Here is a 19,762-nt window from a genome sequence, read left to right on the forward strand (position 1 = left end):
GAAGGCCCGTGTCTAAATGGGCAGAGAGGCTGATGTGCTGCCTACCCTTCCAGGTGACCCCTCTAGCTCAGGTAGTGGGAGCCCAACAGGGCAGTGTGGAGGAGTTTGCAGTGCTTCTGTCCATGCTGCATCTGCTCTGAGCACTTGAGCTTCCCTGGCTGTTAATCCAGTACTTTTCACAAGCATTAATTGCAGTTAAAATAATTAAACAAATATTTACCTAATATCAGATCACAATCAGTTTATAAATATGCATATTTTAATCCATGATTGCTCAGCTTCTGTAATAATATTTATAGCCTTAAAGAGACCCTTCTTTTTCCAGAAGAACCGACTCCACATAAAACCAACAGCCCACCCTCTGGAGTTGCATACGCTCATGATGTCTTGGACTGTGGCCTCAAGCCATGCCCCCTGCCTTTTTCTAGCCTTTCTGCAGATCCCATGGGCAGATATGGACAGCCAGATAGCATAGGGACAACACCTACAAACCCTGCCAACGCTGCAGGGGCCTCTGCTCCGAGCCCTAGGATTGAAATTACTCCATATCCTGAACTGATTCATTCAGGGGGTCCCTACCGCAGCAGAGACACAGATGTTCTTTTGGTAGAACATCAGCCAAACTCAGCTACGGCTAGCCCGAGGGTTACCCTGCCTGTCCCTGGCTTTGAGGGCTACAGAGAACCACTGTGTTTGAGCCCAGCTAGTAGCGGCTCCTCTGCAAGTTTCATTTCAGAGACAAATTTATCTCCTTGCACATCACCATGTGTTTCACCAAATAATGGTCCTAGTGATGACCTTTGTCCGCAGTTTCAAAACATCCATACTCATTATTCTCCTAGAACCTCTCCAATAATGTCACCACGAACAAGCATCACGGAGGAAACCTGCTTGGGACAACATTCACCATCACCCCGTCCCAACTCAAGGTCTTCGTCACCAGGTGCAAAACGGAGGTACTCTTGCACTGAGCTCTACAATACTCAGCTGCCTTCTACTTCTCCACGACAGTCAAGGACCCCCTCTCCACAATCATCTCCTCGCATCCCACTGAGGGAAGACAGCTCTTCAGTTACTTACACGCAGTTGCCCACCGCTTCTATTTCCATGGATGCTATGAACAGCCTCCCTACAGATCCTTCCTGTGGTGTTCCCACGAAAATTTGGAAAACCAGCCCTGACCCTTCGTCCATGCCTTCCCACAAAAACAGCATTCCATGTCACGTCTTTCAGACTGTTGACTTCCACGGGCCTTGCGAGCAGGAGGACAGGAGAAACTCAGCCCCAGAATCGATTTTGTTGGTTCCTCCATCCTGGACAAAACAACTGATGCCAGCAATTCCTATCTGCAGGTATGTAATGCTTCTTGTGGTTGGGTATTTTCTCATGGTATGATGCCCTATCTTGTGCATGAGGATCCCTAAGGAGCGTTCCCCTGGGCCAGATCCTGCTGCAGGGCAAAGCTAAGTGCGTGGGGACAGCCCTGGTTCATGTGAGCCCAATCCCTCTGTGAGGTGAGTGGTCTGGGTTTGGAAGAAACATCGCCGAAGTGTTTCATTGGTACCACGTCACGCAAAAAATTCATATCAGTTTGCCAAACTTTGTATAAAGAGCAGATTCCAAACAGCCTTTGACAAAGGTTAAATGTTCTAATTCCATCCAGCTACTTTTAAAGAGAATGGTTCGGTTGCTTTTCTAAATTCCGCAAATGTCTTGCTTACAAATTTCCATCAAGGATAAAAAATACTTCAAATATTTCCCAAGTCAGAATGGAGCATGCTGCTCCAAGTCAGACCGAACACTCATTCCACTCCAAGTGACTTGGTGTTTGTTAATTAATTTGTCGTCTAACCAAAATCTCAGTCACTTGCATGTCTCTCATCAATTCCCTCTGTTATCTGGCACTGGCAGCACCCAGCAGGACATCAGTTTGGACCCTGTTTGTTGTGTGTCGGCCAGAATGGCAATTTCCAAATTTGTTACTCCACTTTGAGTCGCATCTGGGATCCTGTCAGCTGTGCCATCCCTCGTGTCAGCATGGTTGTCCCCATGCTGGGTTTACCCCGTACTGCTCCGAACGTGGGAAACACAAATTGCAAGAGGAAGAAGAAGTCACATAGATTGTGTCTTTCTGTGACTTGTTAGATCAGTCCTGGCAGCAGTTTATACTCACAAAGTTGGAGTTGGTTAAAATGCAGTGCAAGCTCAAATTGTATGTTTGATTGTATTGATCTCATGTGGTAAGCTCTTGTGCATTTTGATAACAGGAGAACTATTATCAGGAAAGACTATTTTGCACTTTATTCTTCTGCATCTTATTAATTGTGAAAATCATACAGTGTTACTAACTTACACAACTGGCAAGTAATGGCAAATGGAGATAATTTTTCAATGTACACTACCCATGTTCAAAACTCAAGGCACTCATCAAAGTTAGGTAAAAGAGGGGGATCTTTGAAATAATGCAACTGCTACAGATATCTCTATTTAAGATCATGGAGGTGTCATGCTTCTGCCAGGAGATGGGCCCACAGAAATTACTGTGTTTGTCCTGAATTCCATCTAGGTTTGTAATCAAGCATGAGCAGGACAGCATGCGGTCACTGAAATTAATAACAAACTCCCGAGTGTGTCAGCAGGAGCAGCCCAGTGGGGTTCTTGGAGGACAAACAGCTCAGGGCTTTGGGAAATAAAGTGCTGAAAGGCTTCAGCTTGTCTGGTCTCTCTCTGCCCAGTTTGCCCGTCCAGTCGCTCCCACCCCTCGAGTGGCCTCTCTCCAGCCAGTCTGGCTCCTACGAGCTGCGGATCGAAGTCCAGCCCAAGCCTCACCACCGTGCGCACTACGAGACAGAGGGGAGCCGAGGGGCAGTCAAGGCACCAACCGGAGGCCATCCTGTCGTCCAGGTAAGGGTCTGGAGATTACCTGCATGGAGAAAAAAATGGGGCTGGCTTTATTTTTGAATGTCTTGCTAGGGGCTTTTCCCCTGAAACAGGGAGCTTGCGGTACTGCATGTGTTTGTAGTAGTAGGCGTGCATAAAATGTCTGAAGTGGAATGGTGATAAATTTCTAGAAGTTTGGAAAGTTGGTTTGGATTGGCTTGTGAAAGCTCAGAAACTGAGCAAAAGTATTTGCTATCTTTTCTGGGATAGATGTTAAAAGTCCTGTGACCCAGCTCTGTCATAAGGTGTCCAGTATTCCAGTGTCCCTGTATTCCACCTGAACCCTTTTTATCTTGAGAACAGACTCTTCCCTCCCTGCAGCAGGGAGGTGCTATTGGTATTCCTGGCTGTATCGAACTTCAGCTCCTCTCCAGTCCATACAATCAAATTGTATGAGACTCATACAAGTTCCCTTGAAGTTTAAAGGAAGGCAAAGCTGCCCTCTGGCTGTAGGGCCTTCCCATTTAAATGTAGGTCAGAGAACTTGACCTGTGTGGGATCCAAGCACTCGGCACATCCATTTCAATCCTTTCCTGTTTTTATGTCACTTGCTGATGTTGTGTCCCACCTTGCATGCTGTTCTGCTCATCCTCTGTGGTAACGCTGCCTTCTTTTTGTCCTGGATGTGTGTCACCAATAGGAAATTGCACTATCTGTAGCTGTCATGCGATAAGGAGGTAGGAGGGCAACAAATGATGTAGCAGTGGGGATGAGTTCAAGAAAAAGTTTGGCCTCTATAAGGCTGTGACTGCAGAGAGGATGTGTTTACTGACTGTAACTCTACAGAGAAAGGGTGAGTGAGTTTAAGCAGGAACTCCCTCCTGAATTGGGCTGATGTCAGTATAGAAACAAAATTTTATCTTTCTGAGGTATCACCTATACTGCTACTAGAAGTTCAGTTCTGGTCCTAGCTATGCTTGTGAGAAGGGAACTCTCGCTACTGAAATCAGTGAACAGAATGCAAGCTGACAGGCTGGAAGTGACAAAATTTGGCCCTCTGAGCTGATTCATTATTCTGCTGAAGAGGGTAAAGGGGCTTTTCCTTCACCATGCAAAGTCCTAGGTACAACAATGGCTGAGTAGCCTAACGGTAGCCCTTTGGGGCCACATCAGGTTTTTTACTCATTTCCTCCTAATTTCAGACAGTGCCATTCCGGAAGGAAAGCCAAGCTTTTGGCCAGGGTTGCAAGGTGTTAATGTGATATTGCTGGTAATATTGCTGGTAATGATGTATAGCAACTGTCTGGATCAGCTACAGCTTTCAATAAGCAAAGTCAGGGTGCATCCTACAGATGTTCCTATCACACTCATGACTTTCTATGGGAAGCCTGAGAAAGGAAAATGCTGAAGTTTATGCTCAGTTTTAAGCGTGTGGTCAATACCAGTAATTTCACTGGTTTGATTTGTGTTTAACTTCAAAGGTTAAATATTACACTGCAGGCTCATCCCCTTTTAAAATCAAGCCATTAATTGTTAAATCAATGAATTTGTTTATTTCTGTTGAGCTGGACTTGCATATATGGACTGGATACTTGAGTAAAGGGTGCAGGATAATAAATAGTAATCACATTTGCCGTAACTTAATATATGCAGTTTTTTTAGTCCATAAATCTGACAAACCCACCACAGTGTGTTGGGAACATGAACTGTATGTCCAATCAGCACTTGCTCATTTCTCAGTTTGCTCACATATAACATAATTTACCTTCCCAATGTGTTCCTATCAAACAGATGTTTATTACAGTGAATGAGTATCTTGTCACATGGGGAAATAAGTGTTTTGTTTCCTTCCTGTAATCAATGTCCATCAAAAAGGGATTTATGTTTTCTGTTGGAGGTAGGAGCTGATATTCCTAGTTTTATCACAATTTGCCATCCAGCTTAAAGATCTTAAACCGTAAATACAAAGATCCTTGTTAAAGTCTCCCAAGCAGATGTGCCTCTGCACAGCTGTGCCTGCATGTGGGGGGAATATGGACAGTTTCTTTATGAAGGTTTATTATAAACCTGGAAGTATTTGTTGGATTTGTGTTCACTTTAACGTAACAGAGATCATGTGGGTACTATGAGCAATGAGATAGTTGCACCTGTATGGTTTATGACATCTGAAACTCATGAAGGCTAGTAAAATCCAAAGCTTTCATGTCATAAGTTATTTGGCTTCAAGCTTCTCTTCTTCTTTCCCCTCAGCGCATTTTAACTTTTGTGTTCCTGTCAGATTCCAACAGTACAGCAACAGACAAAATGAAACAGGAGAGATTTTTAAAGCTGAGGAAAGCGTGCTTGAGTTAGAGGCAACTGGTTGCAAGGAAACTGAATTACATTACTTTTCAACAAGTTGTATCTGTTTTCAGCCCCAGAGCAGGAATGGCAATGTTTACACAGGGATGACGGGGCTGCAGTTCTGCAGGCGGCAGACCTTACACTGGGGACTTGCTGCACTCTCAAAATGTCAGACATGAGCACACCAACCACCTTTTTTTTCGGTTTGGTTTGTGTTTTTTGTTTGTTTAGTTTTCTTTTGAGCACTAGATACCCCTCCATGCCAACTTTCTTGAATCCAGTGCTGCCTCTTAAGCATTTGGACTTAAACACTGAGAAGCCAAACTTGGCCCAAGTGTGAGAACCCCACCAAAGTGGTGGGATTTATACTGAGGCTGAACATCTCATTCATGTTACAGTGTTTTAGAACCACTTTCAATAGACCACTTGATTTGATTACCTTTTCTAAAACATAATGACTTAATTTTTTTCATGACTTTTCTGATTTCCCATTAAATTAACCCTTAATGTGACTATCCAGCTGAGCCTTCCGGAGGAAGAAATGTTGGCTAGTTTTTCCAGTACGATGTTAGTCTGCAATATTTATTTTTTGAAAACTGCATTTTGCATGCAAGTTTCTTCTTTTGGGTGTGCTGAAGCTACAGACCAGCAGATCTCATATCCTCTAGGCCTTATCTTGTGGTTTATCTTTCTGATGCTGCTTCCTCTTTTTCACGTGTCTAGCCCCGAGAGTTTGTGCTCTGCACCAAGTTGTGCACTCCAAGTTTGGCAGGAGAAGTGTCTGATTAATCAAAATGTCTGGTTAGCTGGGCCATACGGAAGAGGCCATTTACTTTGTTTACCTGGGGAAGGAAGAAAGAAGCCATTCATCCCATGCAATGTTCACACCGTCTAACTTCAGAGACCTTCTAGAGACAAGGAGAAGTGTAGGCTTCCAGTTTAGGTGTTCTGAATTGCTCTTTGGGGGAAACTACAGTTTGCTATTAACTACAGAGAAACTTAAGCTTGTATTTTAGAGATGTTAGTTGAATGCGAACATTTAGACATCTGGTGGACACACACTGGCACATCACTGAAAACAGCTTTGTCCTTGCTACTCGGGATTTCCTTTCTGAAGTTTGCACGCAGTTACCTTCTTGCAGGGCCATCCAGTTGCTGAAATAGTAGAGGGGGGTAGACATGATTGTTTTCTTCCTTCTCAACTCCTTTTCATTGAAGTTGAGGATCAGCTGCTCACATCAAGACTCTGAAAGAGGCTGTTCACTAGGTAGAGGCTGCTTCTGCGTAAAGAATTTATGGATGTGATAGGGATTGAGGTGGCAAAGCAAAAACAAACCTAGCTCGGTCCCAGTTCACCCCACAGTAGTGCTGCCTGCTCAGAGGAGTACAGTCTCCTTCTTTGCATGCTTTTAAGCAAAAATCTAGTAGGAAGTACATGGATATATTTGAATTCTGCTTGGGACAGGAGACATAAACTAGATAATTTCATGAGGTTTCTCCCAGCATTATAGGTACTCCCACCTCTTTGAAGAAATCAAAAGTTTGATGACGTTGGCATTTCTTGCTATCCTGTTTTCAAGAGGAAGCAGGGCATGTGGTAACACTTGAGTAACCCTGGATGCTGGCATAGGTGTGTTTCTACTGCATGCAGGAAAATGTCACAGTAAAAACCTCTCTGTTTCAGGGAGACAGATGTTAGGTTCTTCAGCAAAGGTTCTCCTGTATTTGAACTGTTTAAGATGGTGTTGAAAAGGAAAGACCTTTTCAGTAGCAAAGGCTGGATATGAATGAACTTCACCCCATTGAGCAGAGCCTCTGGTCCCTTAAAAGCCATAAAAGTATTGTTTTGAATATATTTGGAAAGCTTGGTGGTTCTGTTTTTATCCTGTTGCTTTGCATGGAAGCAGACTTTTTTCAAGATAGAAATTAGGTTTCACACCATAGTGAAATAGATATTTCAGGGAGTTGTAAGTGGAGCCCTTTTCCTTTCCCTTTCACTTGCCTTGAAGGAAGGACAAGTTTTAAAGGAAGATGAGCAGTTGATTTATGCAAATAATTGTGCACATCCTCTGGATCTGTACTTGCTTTGTTAGAAATGGTTGCATTTACATGTGTTGCAGTCCATGTGTATAAAAGGCACAGTCCCATTTCACATAATTATTTTCCCACATTCTGAAGTACTCAGGGTCCTTGCAGTTGATCAGTGCTGATAAATGTGTGATTTACTGCTGCGTATAATTGAGAGCAGTGGCACAGGGCAGCAATTTCAGTTGTGTATCTGCCATGGCCTATAGAGATGTCAAAGTATTTTGTTGATAATCTGAGAACTCAGCTAAGTCTTGGGGGTCAGAGAGGTAAATAAGATTTTTTTAATTAACCCTTTGTTTCTAATTTTTTCCCCCAAGTGCCTGTGTGTTTTGGACTTGTCTTGCTGTAAACAGTCCCTGGGGAAGCTGGTGTTTTGCACAGCAATTTGTAGTAATTTTCTCAAAGAAGCATGCCTAACTCTGGTATTTTGTTTTTTATTGCCATCTTAGTGAAGCCTTCCCTGATGTATTGCTTCTCTAATTTATCTTTACAAAAGGCTCAAAGCCTTCTGAATGAAAACAAGCACAGAGGTAACCGGTAACTTATTTGCATCTCTCACTTACTCTCGCACTCTCAATGCATTATTAACTCACTTTTTCATCTACAAACCTGTCGTTTTCCGCTGCTTGTGTCAGATAACTGAATCGATTCAGCACAACCAATTTGCAAAGCAGCCGATTTGCAAAAACGCTTGCCTCTCGGGCCCCCATTTCCAGAGGCACACAGCCCGGAGCAGCCAGCGGGCTGGGACTGGGGCCTGCTCGGTGTTTGGGGAGAGCAGAGCTGGGCCCTTTGCAGTCAGCAGCCGTGGCCGAGTGGTGCTGGGGCCGTGCTCCCGCCTTGAAGTCGCATCGCAGCGGTTTGGGCGCTTCCCCAGGAAGTGGCAGCCCCGCGCTTGGGCCCAGCTCCGCCGCAGGGCTCGGCGGCTTCATACACACACCCCATGCAGCTTTCTCCTGCCTCCTCTGGAGCCCTCGGCCCCTCTGGGCAAGGCAGCAAGCTCCCTGCGAGCGCTTCCACTGCTGTGAAGTCCTGGGGTCGGTGTTGAGTCAAACGTGACGGGTTAAGCTGAGCAACGAGGCCGAGAGACGGGAGGAGATCTGTCCTCCAGGTCAGAGCTTCGGGGGCACCTCCTTCCCCCACTTCCTCCTCAGAGCGGGGCGGGGAGAAATCTCAAGCGCTCTGAGGCTTCAGCCCCTGCCAATATCCTCAAATCACCCGGGAGCTGTATTTATTTAACAAGAGCCCTGCCAGCACAGATGTCTAGGACACCAGCGAGGTCCTCGGTCTCCTCTGTTCCTGGCACACGATGTCGGAGGCTGAGAGTTCCTCTGACGGAGGTTTGGGAGCAGTGACCTCCAGCAGTGCAGCAGTGGGCACGCTGGGCACAGGACAGCCCGCAGCTGTGGGGAAATGGATGTCCCCTGTGGGCCTCGTTTCAGAGGCCAAGTGTGGGGAGGTAATCCTGGTATGAGCTATCATCCCACTGCCATAATTACACCTCCTTTATGGGCTTGATTGTAATGGTAAAAATAAAATGTGTTACCCAAATGTTGAACTTGGTACAGCATCCAAATATAGCCCAGGTCTACAAAGCAACAAAGCTGGGACAGAGGCAGCGCAGGGACCCGTCACAGCCGGTGCTGTGCCATGCGTGCTGGGCTCCTGCTTGCTTCTGGTCCTTCAGGCAGGGAGGCAGCAGGGAGGGTACGGAGGGGGAGGGTCCCGGTCAGCACAGCCCACCCCTCCTCCCCCTGGGTTTTAACTTTTAAAACTGTGGTGCCTTTCACTGCCTCGCTCTCTCTTTATTATTATTGTTTATTATGAAAAAGAAGCTGTAATTGTGGAGTTGTTATTGGAACACACGGGAGCTGCTTTGCAATAGCAAATGTATGTTCACTTTCCTTTTATATTTGAATTTTGCCGTATGTGTTTTCTTGTGGTTTCCAAGTCAAAGACGACTTTGTTTTCTAGGCTAGGCTTCCCATGGGGGCCTGAGTTGTAAGTGTGTGTGACTTCCAACATTCAACTAATTCTTTTGCTTATTAGTGAAACCAGAACCTTTGATGGAAACTCAAAACCAAATCACAGCTTGATATCGTAATTCACACTCTCACAAGCGGGGCTGGATTAGATATGTGTTCCTGCTGAAATGAGAACTCGCCTGCCCAGATGATTTACTGCTGGGGACACAGGGGTGATTGGGTTTCTCTTTCTCTGCCCATCCTCCTGTTCAGTGAAGGGGAAGTCAGAGGTCGAGGATGAAGGGGGGTGTTTGCACTTCCGTAGTGTTTGGCCTCTGCAAGCTGCCCTGGACATGTGCAGCTAAGCTGGCTTGTGCTGTGCCATGTCTCTGCACTGATCCCGTTGCCTTTACTTCCTTTTTGTAGCGAGTGGGAGCCTCGTGCTGGCTCCTCGCTGCTTTTGGACCTTGCAGGGATTCTGCCCCCAACTCGAGAACAGCATGTGACAAATTGTCTGCATGTATCATGCCTAATTAACCTGCAGGATTACCGGGCTTGTTTGCACAACTGTGGTGATTGATTGCATGTGCCTTTAGAGCTCTGAGCTGTTGGTTCGTGGGTACATTTACTGTGTTTACATGTGCTATTGCAGGGATCGATGTGCAGTCTGAAAGCGTAGACCTTGGTTTTAGGAATACCTGAGAAATTGTCTTTAAAACTAATATCCTGTCAAATGCACGGGGAGATGAGTCGGTACCCCACACACTGTCCTGGTAACGTAGCTGTACCTTCGGATCTGTCTATCTGAGGCTTCGCTGGAACCGCTGAGGAAATTAAATTACTACGTAGATCGGAAGTAGTGTAGGAAAACATGATTGAGCCTGAAAGTGGCTTTTGTTAAGATGTGGGACTGGACTGAATAATAGGGAATATTAAATGTGATACCTAATAAACAGAGATAAGAGGAAGAGCTGGCTCATATGCCTTCTCTATCATTAATGCAAGAGGAGAACTGCTGGACAACAGTAAGGATAATTAGCTGCTGGGAGAATTTACCTGGACTTAAGCTGCATCCTCTGTTGCTTGAAGTTGCTAAGCTGGGTCTGCGTGCCCCTGTGAGAGGGATGCTGTCCCTCACAAAGAGGTTATGTGCTGAGCGACTGCAATTGGGGTGCAGAGATGCAGGTGACCAGAGAACCACGTACCTCAAGGGAGCAGCTGGATCTTACCATGTGTCTTGTGTTAGAGATGACTGAATGGTTCTCATTGTAACTTTTTGTCTCAAAACAAAAATGGAGCCCAAGTCAAAATGCATTGCTTTGATGGAAAGTAATTTTGGCAGAGGTGAGGGGAAGGCAAGTATACCAGCCAAGTCTGAGGATGCCTGTGAGATGCAGGCAGCCTCAGTTATTCCTTGTCTGGATTAGGCAGATCCAAGATTTAGGCTACTCTTTCATGTGTGCTTTAACTGACAGACTGCACATGCAGGAGTCAGTGTGCAACAAACCAGAGGCTGAATTTGTGACTGTTTGCCAGGAATGTGGACACGTACAGCAGTAACGCCTACAGAACTCATCCTGTTCAGGGCGCGCTCAAGTATCTGCAGAAGTTGTTCACGCAGAGCAGCCAGCATCCTCTAAACTCACATCTGGGCACTCTGTGCAAGGGCTGCACCATGCAGCAAAGCCTCCAGTTCCCCTTTCCTTCTCTCAAGACCCATTCTTATTTAATAGAAAGTGCCTTGGTCCGAGCGAGGACCTGCATGTGGGTGTCTGTGTCTCAAGGGAGAGTCATGTCACTGGGCTTATGGGGGGAAGGGGCTGGGCTCCTCCTGGAGCTTCTTGGTGACAATTTTCTAGGGTCTCTCTATTTCTTTCTGAAACAACTGTTGAAACCTTGAGGCTTCCAGCAGATTCCAGGATGCTCTTGCTGCTGCCTCTGTCCCATTTCTCCCCTTATCTTGGTTGCTCTCAAGCTTTGCGCCACCTCTTGGTTTCACAGCCTGCTCTACCTGGGACTGTGTACTGTGCCAGGAAGGGCGAAATAACTGTGGGAGGGGAAGCTGCAGGGTTAGGTGACAGAAAAACATCTCTGCTTGCCACCTTCATTCTGCTCCAACCTGGTTGAGGCTGGTCCCCACCAAGCCTACTGCAGCTGGCAGGGAATGCCGTGGCTAGCTGGTGGCAGAGCTCTGTGCTGGGAGGTGGCAATGCAATTCTGGTGAAATCAGCAAATTTGCACCCTCTGCTTTGCTTGTGGCAGAGTTCTTTCTTGCTCGGGGAAGTTGAAATCTTTTGTCTTGAGTGTGCGTGGAAGCTGACTAACTACGCAGGTGGTTTTCTTAGTATGAAAAAAAAATCATTTTCACTCAGATATAAAAATCCTACCTTCCCAGTCTGCATATCAGTGAGATGCAGTCAGATGGATAGTGCCTATTTTTTTTTTTTTTTTAAACTTTAAGCCATGAAAGTCAAAGCACCTTGAAAACAAGCAGCTCTTTGTAGACATAGGGAAATTGAGGTATAAAGAGGCAAAAGCTTGCCCATGTTGCAAAGTGTGGTCAGTGTCAAGACGATTGGGAACCAAAGTCTGCTTTGAGCCTTAATTGCTTTTTCCTGAGACCTGCCTTCTCTGCCCCAGGCTGCTGTTTTAACCCCTGGTGGAAGCAGAACGCCCAGTTAGGCGCTGGGAGCCTGGTTGTCATTTACTGTAAGGAACAGCAGCGTAAATGAGATTCAGTCCTTGGAATTCTGACAAAATTGTCACCAAAATAAGGAACATTTAAAATCAAATATAATAAAAACTCATCATTTAGCAGAATCAGATGTTCAAAGGATTATCTTCTGAGGCCTTTTTAGACTGCTTCAGTGAGGAGTAAAAAGAACCGAGGCAGGGATTTCCTTCTGGTTTGCGTTCTCTTGCTATGTCCCAAGTACATCAAATTGAACAAAAACATGTGACAAGTTTCAACTTTATTGCTCAATGTCAGCTCGAACGAAAGCAGGCAGGCAAGCCACTACATGCTGCAGTGTCTGGATGAGGTCTTTGTGTTAATTACTGACAGCTATTGATATGCCACTCTCCCCGAGACAATATAATTTTCCATCTCGGAGTGCTGTTGAATAAAGACCCCCCAAAAAATCCTTGAACTTGTTGCAGCCAAAAAGTACTAATGATAGGAATTAATGATCAAATCCAAAACACAGAGTTCCTTCCACCAGGAAACCGACTGAAGAGGCACCGCAGAAATGCTGTGGCAAGCAGGGGCTACTGAGACAAGCACATCTTCCTCCGCTCTGCTGCGGATTGTCCTACAACGCTTGCTGGCATGGAAAACAGCATTGGGGCTGATGAAGAGTCTGGGCAGGGGAATAATTTGTGGTGTCAAATCCCTTGAGGCGCAGGCTTAGCTCTGCAGTCTGGCTGCTTCAGGAGGAAGGTGGGAGTTGGGAGTGGGGGCTCCTTCCTCCAGCAGCCGGCGCCGAGACCTCATGCTGCTCCTTGTGCGCCAAGGGGCGAGCCTGTAAGTGCTTTCTTATCTCCTCCTATACAGCAGGAAAAGGGAAGCAGTAGGAGGAAGCGATTTCTCACGCGGCTTTGTATTTGCTTCTAATTAAACGTTGCCAGTCGAGCTCTGTTTTCCCACTTTTCACCAACGGCTGATGACCATCTCTCTGAATCACCACGGCGTTATTTTCAAAGCTGACCACACACATGCACACCCCATTCAGAGGGAAGCTGAAATGACTTCCATGGGGAGATAGCAAGTAATATGCAGCAGTTAATAGACCAAGCATCTTGTTACGGTGAGGCGAAACAAGCAGGAGGGCTGATTAGTTTCAAGCAAATAAAAACACCAAGGCTAGTGAATTCATTCCCCAATTTTATACTCTCCTTTTGGCAGTAGCTTGTGTTGTCTAGACAGGAAGATGTGCACAATCAGCTTTAAAGATGCAGCTTTATACCCCACAGGGGAAAAAGACCTCAATTCCTGACAAGCAAAGCTCTGCTGGGTTGGATGGGAAACAAATTATTCCATTCTGCTCTCGAAGGCGATCAGAGTCTGTAGCACACAGACTGCATCACGCAGGTTCTCACTGGGGCTCTCCAAAGGTGCATTTAAGACTTGCAGATGCTCCTGCTGTTGTCTCACAAAGTTCATTCCTGTTTGCATGCAGACCAGATACCTAGCTTGCACGTGTGCAACACTGAGCTAGAAATTCTCAAGAAAATTTGGCTCTGAAACCTGTCAATTAAAAAGGGAAATGCAGAAACTAGCAATAATAGCAGAAAACAAGGTTGTACAGCTGGTGAAGTGTGTTAGCACAATCAGTGCTCGCGGTAGAAAGGGCTTGGTAACCCCTGCAGTGAAGCAGAGCACGGCAGGGACAGGACCTCTGATTTCTCACTGTGCTAATCCCCTGTGGGGCCTGGCAAATCACTGCATCTCTGTGCCTTGGCTTCCCCATTTAAGAATACTTCTCCTCGTCTGCTCTTCCTATCTCTTGCTAATAATGCAATTCTCTATAGACTACAGTAATATTTAAATTCAAGTGCATATGTCCAAGATTCAAAGATCTAAATTCCAAAGGTTTTACTAAGTTCCCTCTTTATGTGCGTATGTTGTATCTGTTGGTGACCACCTACAGAATCTTAAGGAATTCACCCTTCTTTTTGACTCTGCTGTCAATTTATCACTCGATTACCAGAAAAAATAGCTAAGCAGTGTTGCAGACTTTGCTTCTGCAAAGAGATTTGCTATTTACACAGTATTGCAAAGGTGAACCAGTGTTTTTAAATCCCCACAGCCAGAGATTGTGCAAACTGTAGCTGCAGGGTTTGTTTCATCTGAACACTGGAACAGGGATTGATTTAGACTTGATTTTCAAACTTGCTCAGTAAGTGGTTATGTATGTGGGGCCGGGCTCTTCGTTTGTAAGAAGACATGAGTTTAGAAATAGTTCAGAAAAAAAAAAAAGGCATTCTAATGCACGTGGTCTTAATGGCTGTGGTTCCATGTACCATCACAGGAATTGTGTTTGGGTGGATAACTGGACTGCCCACACAGCAGCTAATGGCATATCTGCTCATGTTTTGCATGCAGAATTGCATATGTGCCATTCTGAAAACGGCAGTTGACTACCCCCTCTCCCAAATTTGACTGTTATTGATCCATGGATGAAGTGTAGAATGAATGAATTTTGTTTATGCAGAGGTGAGCTGATGATTCTGATCATGCCACAAATTTCCATTTTGTTTAGAAACCCAATCATAGCAGCAAACCGAACAAGAAAAGTCTCCTTGTTTTCTGAATGATGTTATTTGTTTATCTGCCAAAGTGCTTTGCATTTCCTCAGGTCACAGACCAGCCCATGTCTGGCTATGTTAATATTATAAGAGTTATGCAAAAGTAAAGTTTAAGAAAAATCTTTCAACTGAAAGAAATAGGATCTTAAAATCCCAAAATAGAGTATGGAAAGGTACACATCATGTCTGGCTTCTCTTTCCCCTTGTGGCAAATGTGACTCAAAGGTGTTGGTTTTTTTCCAGCTCGATCTGTATACAGTTTGGGGGAGTTTTATTGTGAATAGCTCACCTTATAATACACAAAATTATTTCCTTCCAGAGTTCTCTATTCATAAATCTTTCTTGATTCTCACTCTCTCAAAACTGAAATCCAGATGATATTTTTTTCTTCATTGAAACAAGTGAGAAAGATGGTAAGAAAGCACATTGGCACAGTGCTGGTCCTCTGCTCTTGTCTCTGGTGAATCTCCCACTTCGCCTGAGTGAGCAGCCAAGTGTTGGGTGCTCCCCTTGGGCAGTTGCAGCTCGCTGCAGTGCGAGCCGGGCTCTCCCTTTCTGAGAGATGAGCAAAAGTGTGGAGTGGGAAACGGAGATGTTACAGGGGCTTGGTTGTTACTGAGGAAGGAACAGATGAATGTTAGAGTTATTATTTAAAAACGTCTTAAGTCTTTGCTTCTCTGTAGGGTTCTTTCAGGGTTGCTTTTTCTCCTTCTTTGTGCCACCAAAGGAAAGATCGGCTTTCTGGTTCAGTTGTAAAGTAGCTGCCTAGCATAGCAGAGGTGAGTGTTTGTGGAGAGTAGCAGTCTCACCTGGTTCAGTTTTGAGGAAAGGTGTATCAGAAACAAAGCCCTAATGTGTTCTTCCATTCTAGCTCACAATGAATTTCTCTGTATAAAAATGTAGCACAAAATATTAACTCCTTCCCGTCCTCATGAAAAAGGGTTAGCATCACTATTGCCCTGTTACAGATAAACAGAGAGGTTATATGGCATGACCAAAGCTATATAGTGAACTATTGGCAAAACTGGGTGTAAAACTCTGACTTTAATGTGCCTGGAGCCGTTCTGTGAGCTGTCCATCTTCAGTCTTTGTTCTTAAGTCATCCCGATGTATTCTTAGCATATAGATGATAGATGGAAATGCGTATGCTAAAAGTTAAATTTTACTTATTACCCTTTAAAATGTAAAATATAATCAATTAAGATAAAGACGAGCACTTTTAAATTGGGGTGCTTGATGCTTCCTTGTGTTTTCCTCATTTATTTGCTTTTTATAATGCTATTTTGATTTTATGGTGATGTCATCCCAAAGCATTGTCATGTCATAAATTACCAAGTAACTACCTTACTTTCTTCCACTGATCAAGCAATTTATCTAAAGTCTTGCTCTGTGAAGGACCAGAAGTTCTTTTACTTTGTGTTTTGTACCCGTGTCCCACAGGTGACACAGACATTGCCATATGAACAGACAGTCAGCTCCTATCCTTTTTTAACTATGTATACATTTACACAGCCACACAACCACGGACATTTTTATTATTAGAAGACCAGGAATAGTTTTTACATTGGGAACTCACTCTATACATGAGGAAAAACACCACTTACAATTAAAGTTGGCCAGTTTTAAAACCTGTGTACGTAGCCAGTTCTGTTACAGCTGCTACTGACTGTGCTCACTTGGGGCAAATTTTCTTTTGTAATTTATTACCTGTTTTCTTCCATTCCAGTCTCCCATCAATAACTCTGGGGTTTTGCTCTGCCAGTTTGTAGACAGAACGAGTGCTGTGTTGCTGTCGCTGTAGCCACTATTCCAGTCCAAAGGGTCCTCTCGTCATCCCAGCTGGATTGACAATTATTCCGTCAGGCATGACAATAACCGTGCTTAGTACTTAAAAGCTCCTTCTCTATTCTCCCTGTCCCCTTGTAAAGACAACACGGCCTTTTCTGATACAATGGCTTTTCACTGAAGGCCTGGAAATCTTGGATTTTGAAAGTACCGTGCTTAGGCTGGGTTTCAGTATGGCTCCCAGAGGACCTGGGCTTAGCAGGCCTCCTCATGAGTAAGCAGGGGATAATTTTGTACATTCAGGTCTGTTCCTGATAGATCTGTCTTTGTGACCTCTGACAGCTTTAATCCTCTAACTTTTCACCTTATTCAGCACGTTTCTGAATCTCCTCATGGCCATCATTCTTGGCAATGCTGCTCCTTCAACACCAAGCCTTGCCCTTGGAGTCCAGCTCCGCTCCTCCACAGCCTCACCCTAAGAGCCCATTGGCACATTGGTGCAGACTCAGATCCTTTTTTTCCCTCCTAACAGCCTACTGAAGTACTTGTGTGATTGTAGGTGTATGGTCTGGGGCAGGGACGGGTTCTGTAATTCTTCCATGCACGACCTGTTCTCAAGGCCTGTTGGCTTCAATGGAGTTATTCATGTGAGTGGAGGCTGCATGTTTGGGCCCTTGGGTTGCAAGATCTCTGGGGCATAGACTCTGTCTTCGTGTGCCTTGCAAATATGTGCTAGATGATAATGATAGCTCAGAAGAGTGAGTGTTGCTTTACATTTGCCATACTGAAGGAAAGCTGCCAGGATTGCATTGATGCTGCATGTGGTCCCCTTCCAGGGGGGGAATTAATCCTTCTGTGCAGAGATACCTCCTGCTGACTGGTAAAAACTTTTAAAAAAAAAAAAAAAAGAGAAAAAAGAAAAAAAAAAAAAAAAAAAGATTTGGCCATGAATACCATTAGCTTAATCTTCCTTTTCTGTGATCTTCCAGTACTATTTGCTTTGTATGGCTTCATCAAGGTTTGTATGTGGACAGAATAATTGAAAACAAATTCAGTGAGTCTCAAACCATAAAGTTCCCTTTCAGCTAGATCACTGGCTGTGTGGTAGATAAATGTCTGTTTTTCATTTTTGGTTATGTGAAAAAATCAGAATGGTTTGATTTGTGATTTTGAATGTTAATAGAGAAGAAGATATTTCCTTGTCTCTTGGTCTATGGAGAAATTCTGGCTTTATTGGTTCTCTTGCAGCAAATACTGTTTAGGAACATGTCTTTTGGTACAGAAGAGTCTGCTAATGTCTTTGAACCATAGAGGGCCTCACCTCTAAGGTCAGCCAAGCCCTCCTTGTGTCACAGAACAAAAAGGCCATCTCTACCTGTACAGATAGTATTTTAGTGTAAGGCAAGAAAAGTGGCTGAAGGTGAACCATCCTGAGGGAAGAATGAGTTGCAAAGAGCAGTGACTCAAGCTCACATAAGTGATTTCATGAGAAAAAGAACGTATCTACTATTAATGCTATTTAAGAATTTTGCAGACAGCTTTGTAGGGTAGAGATGTGGATGTTGAAAGGGAACATCTTCCCTGAGGGAAGAGGCCAATGGGCAGAAAATACAGTGCTGTGAGCATTTGAGAAGCTGATGCTGGTGTTTAGGACTGGATTTGGGAAGTTTGGGAAAATACGTTCATAACAGCGTAGAAAATGAGAGGACAAAGAGAAGGGCAGAGCTGTGAAGGTGAAGGCAGACATCTTGTATTAGTTGTGAGGTAAACAGGGAAATGGGAGAGCTGTGGAATTTGGGTCTTGCACATACATGCCAAGGCTGGAGAAAGAGATGTGACAGGGATTGGTAATTTCTGAAATGTTTATACATAGTTTAACATTTCAGTTCTCAAAATCACGGACACAATTGCTAGATACCTCCTGTTTAGGGTTTTTAAAAGTATTTTTTACAGCAGTTGAAGAAGGATTCATAAGCTCTGCAGAGGCAAAGTCATTTTACTGTACACTAGGCTGGACAGACACCAGGGTTTACAAGTTGAATGTCACACGGGGCCCAAATTCAAAGACCCCTTACTCCATTAGCTTTAATAAGGTCTGTAGAAGGTACAATTTATACCTGCAGGAACGTAAGCAGGGGACTCTGTTCTTGCCGTGCTTCCTGCTGATGGGAAGCAGAAGCCCTGCCCAGGGCTGCAGGTGCACAGGACCACCTCTGCTTTTGTGGCTTTATCCACCCCACAGGGAAAAATCTTTTGAACCTCATTTAGGATTCAGTCACTGCAAATTAAACAAATGTACTAAAAAATGTACCTTTTGAGGGTATTTATCAAAACATTTTGGAGACAACCAACAAATTGCTGGTAATGGAGAGCTTGTCTGGAATTTTTTCCTTCTTGACATATCTAGTGTTATAACCATTAGTTACATATTTTCCATTAACTGCTTTTCCTTGTACAATGTACAAGAAAGTACTCTTAAGAGGTTGTCTGTCCCTGAGAGTAGGGAAGAGTCTGTACTCCATGTGTGGTTCTATCTATCTATATCTCCATATCTGTGTAGATGTCTGTAGATCTGTTTAGTTTCCTGAAATGAGAGCATTGCAACCCCCATGTGTGATAATAGATTTTTAATGTCTTGCCAGCTTCATGGTTACATGGAGAACAAACCCTTGGGTCTTCAGATCTTCATTGGGACAGCAGACGAACGGATACTTAAACCCCATGCTTTCTATCAAGTCCATCGCATTACAGGAAAAACTGTCACCACCACGAGCTATGAAAAAATCATTGGCAACACCAAAGTTTTAGAGATCCCACTGGAACCCAAAAACAACATGAAAGCAACGTAAGCATTTTTATTTTTATTAGCAAAGTTGTGGCATGTTGAAATTCCTGCTCCTATGGAAAGCAGTCACTTAAATGAATAAAGATGTCTGATCTGGAAGGACTCCCCTTTCCAAAACATGAATTTAAGACCCTTTTTACAAAGGTATGAACAGACAGTTACAAGCACCTGGGTTAAAGCTGCTCAAAGAATTACCATGTATGCATTTTTGCTATTTGCCCCAATTGCTTCAAGAACTACATTGTAATTGCCAGTCATATTCAAAGTTAGAGTGGCTTGGTATGGCACTAGGGAAAATGAGACACAAATCTCAAGTCCATAAAGTCCATATGCTGCAGGGACACAATGAGAAACAAGGAGTAGTAAGTAGACAGTGCATGAAAAGTGTACATTACATTTTACAACAGTTAACAGAATAGAAAACATCTCTTCTGAACTCAGCCAAGTGCTCTGGCCATGAAATCGCACTCTCCTGTTGTAATAGTTTACCAGAAAAGCAAGTACAGGCACATCTTTAATGTATTATTTCTTCCAGTTTTATGGAGGCAAA

At 44.2% G+C, this 19,762-nt stretch overlaps 1 protein-coding gene across 7 annotated transcripts in view; it reads left to right on the forward strand.

Annotated features, from left to right (window-relative positions):
* Nucleotides 1-19,762, forward strand: part of NFATC2 (nuclear factor of activated T cells 2) — a 90,453-nt gene that overhangs the window by 8,352 nt on the left and 62,339 nt on the right. For 5 of the 7 annotated variants that reach the window (XM_084537951.1, XM_084537955.1, XM_084537954.1 and 2 more), the window contains exons 2-4: nt 326-1,352; nt 2,736-2,904; nt 19,010-19,212. In XM_084537951.1, coding sequence (XP_084394077.1) covers nt 326-1,352; nt 2,736-2,904; nt 19,010-19,212 — 1,399 coding nt within the window. The remainder of the gene's footprint in view (nt 1-325; nt 1,353-2,735; nt 2,905-19,009; nt 19,213-19,762) is intronic. The other 2 variants (XM_084537952.1, XM_084537957.1) reach the window with 1 other exon arrangement.

Source organism: Aythya ferina (genome assembly GCF_964211825.1).
Source record: "Aythya ferina genome assembly, chromosome: 16".
Classification (NCBI taxonomy): Eukaryota; Metazoa; Chordata; class Aves; order Anseriformes; family Anatidae; genus Aythya; species Aythya ferina.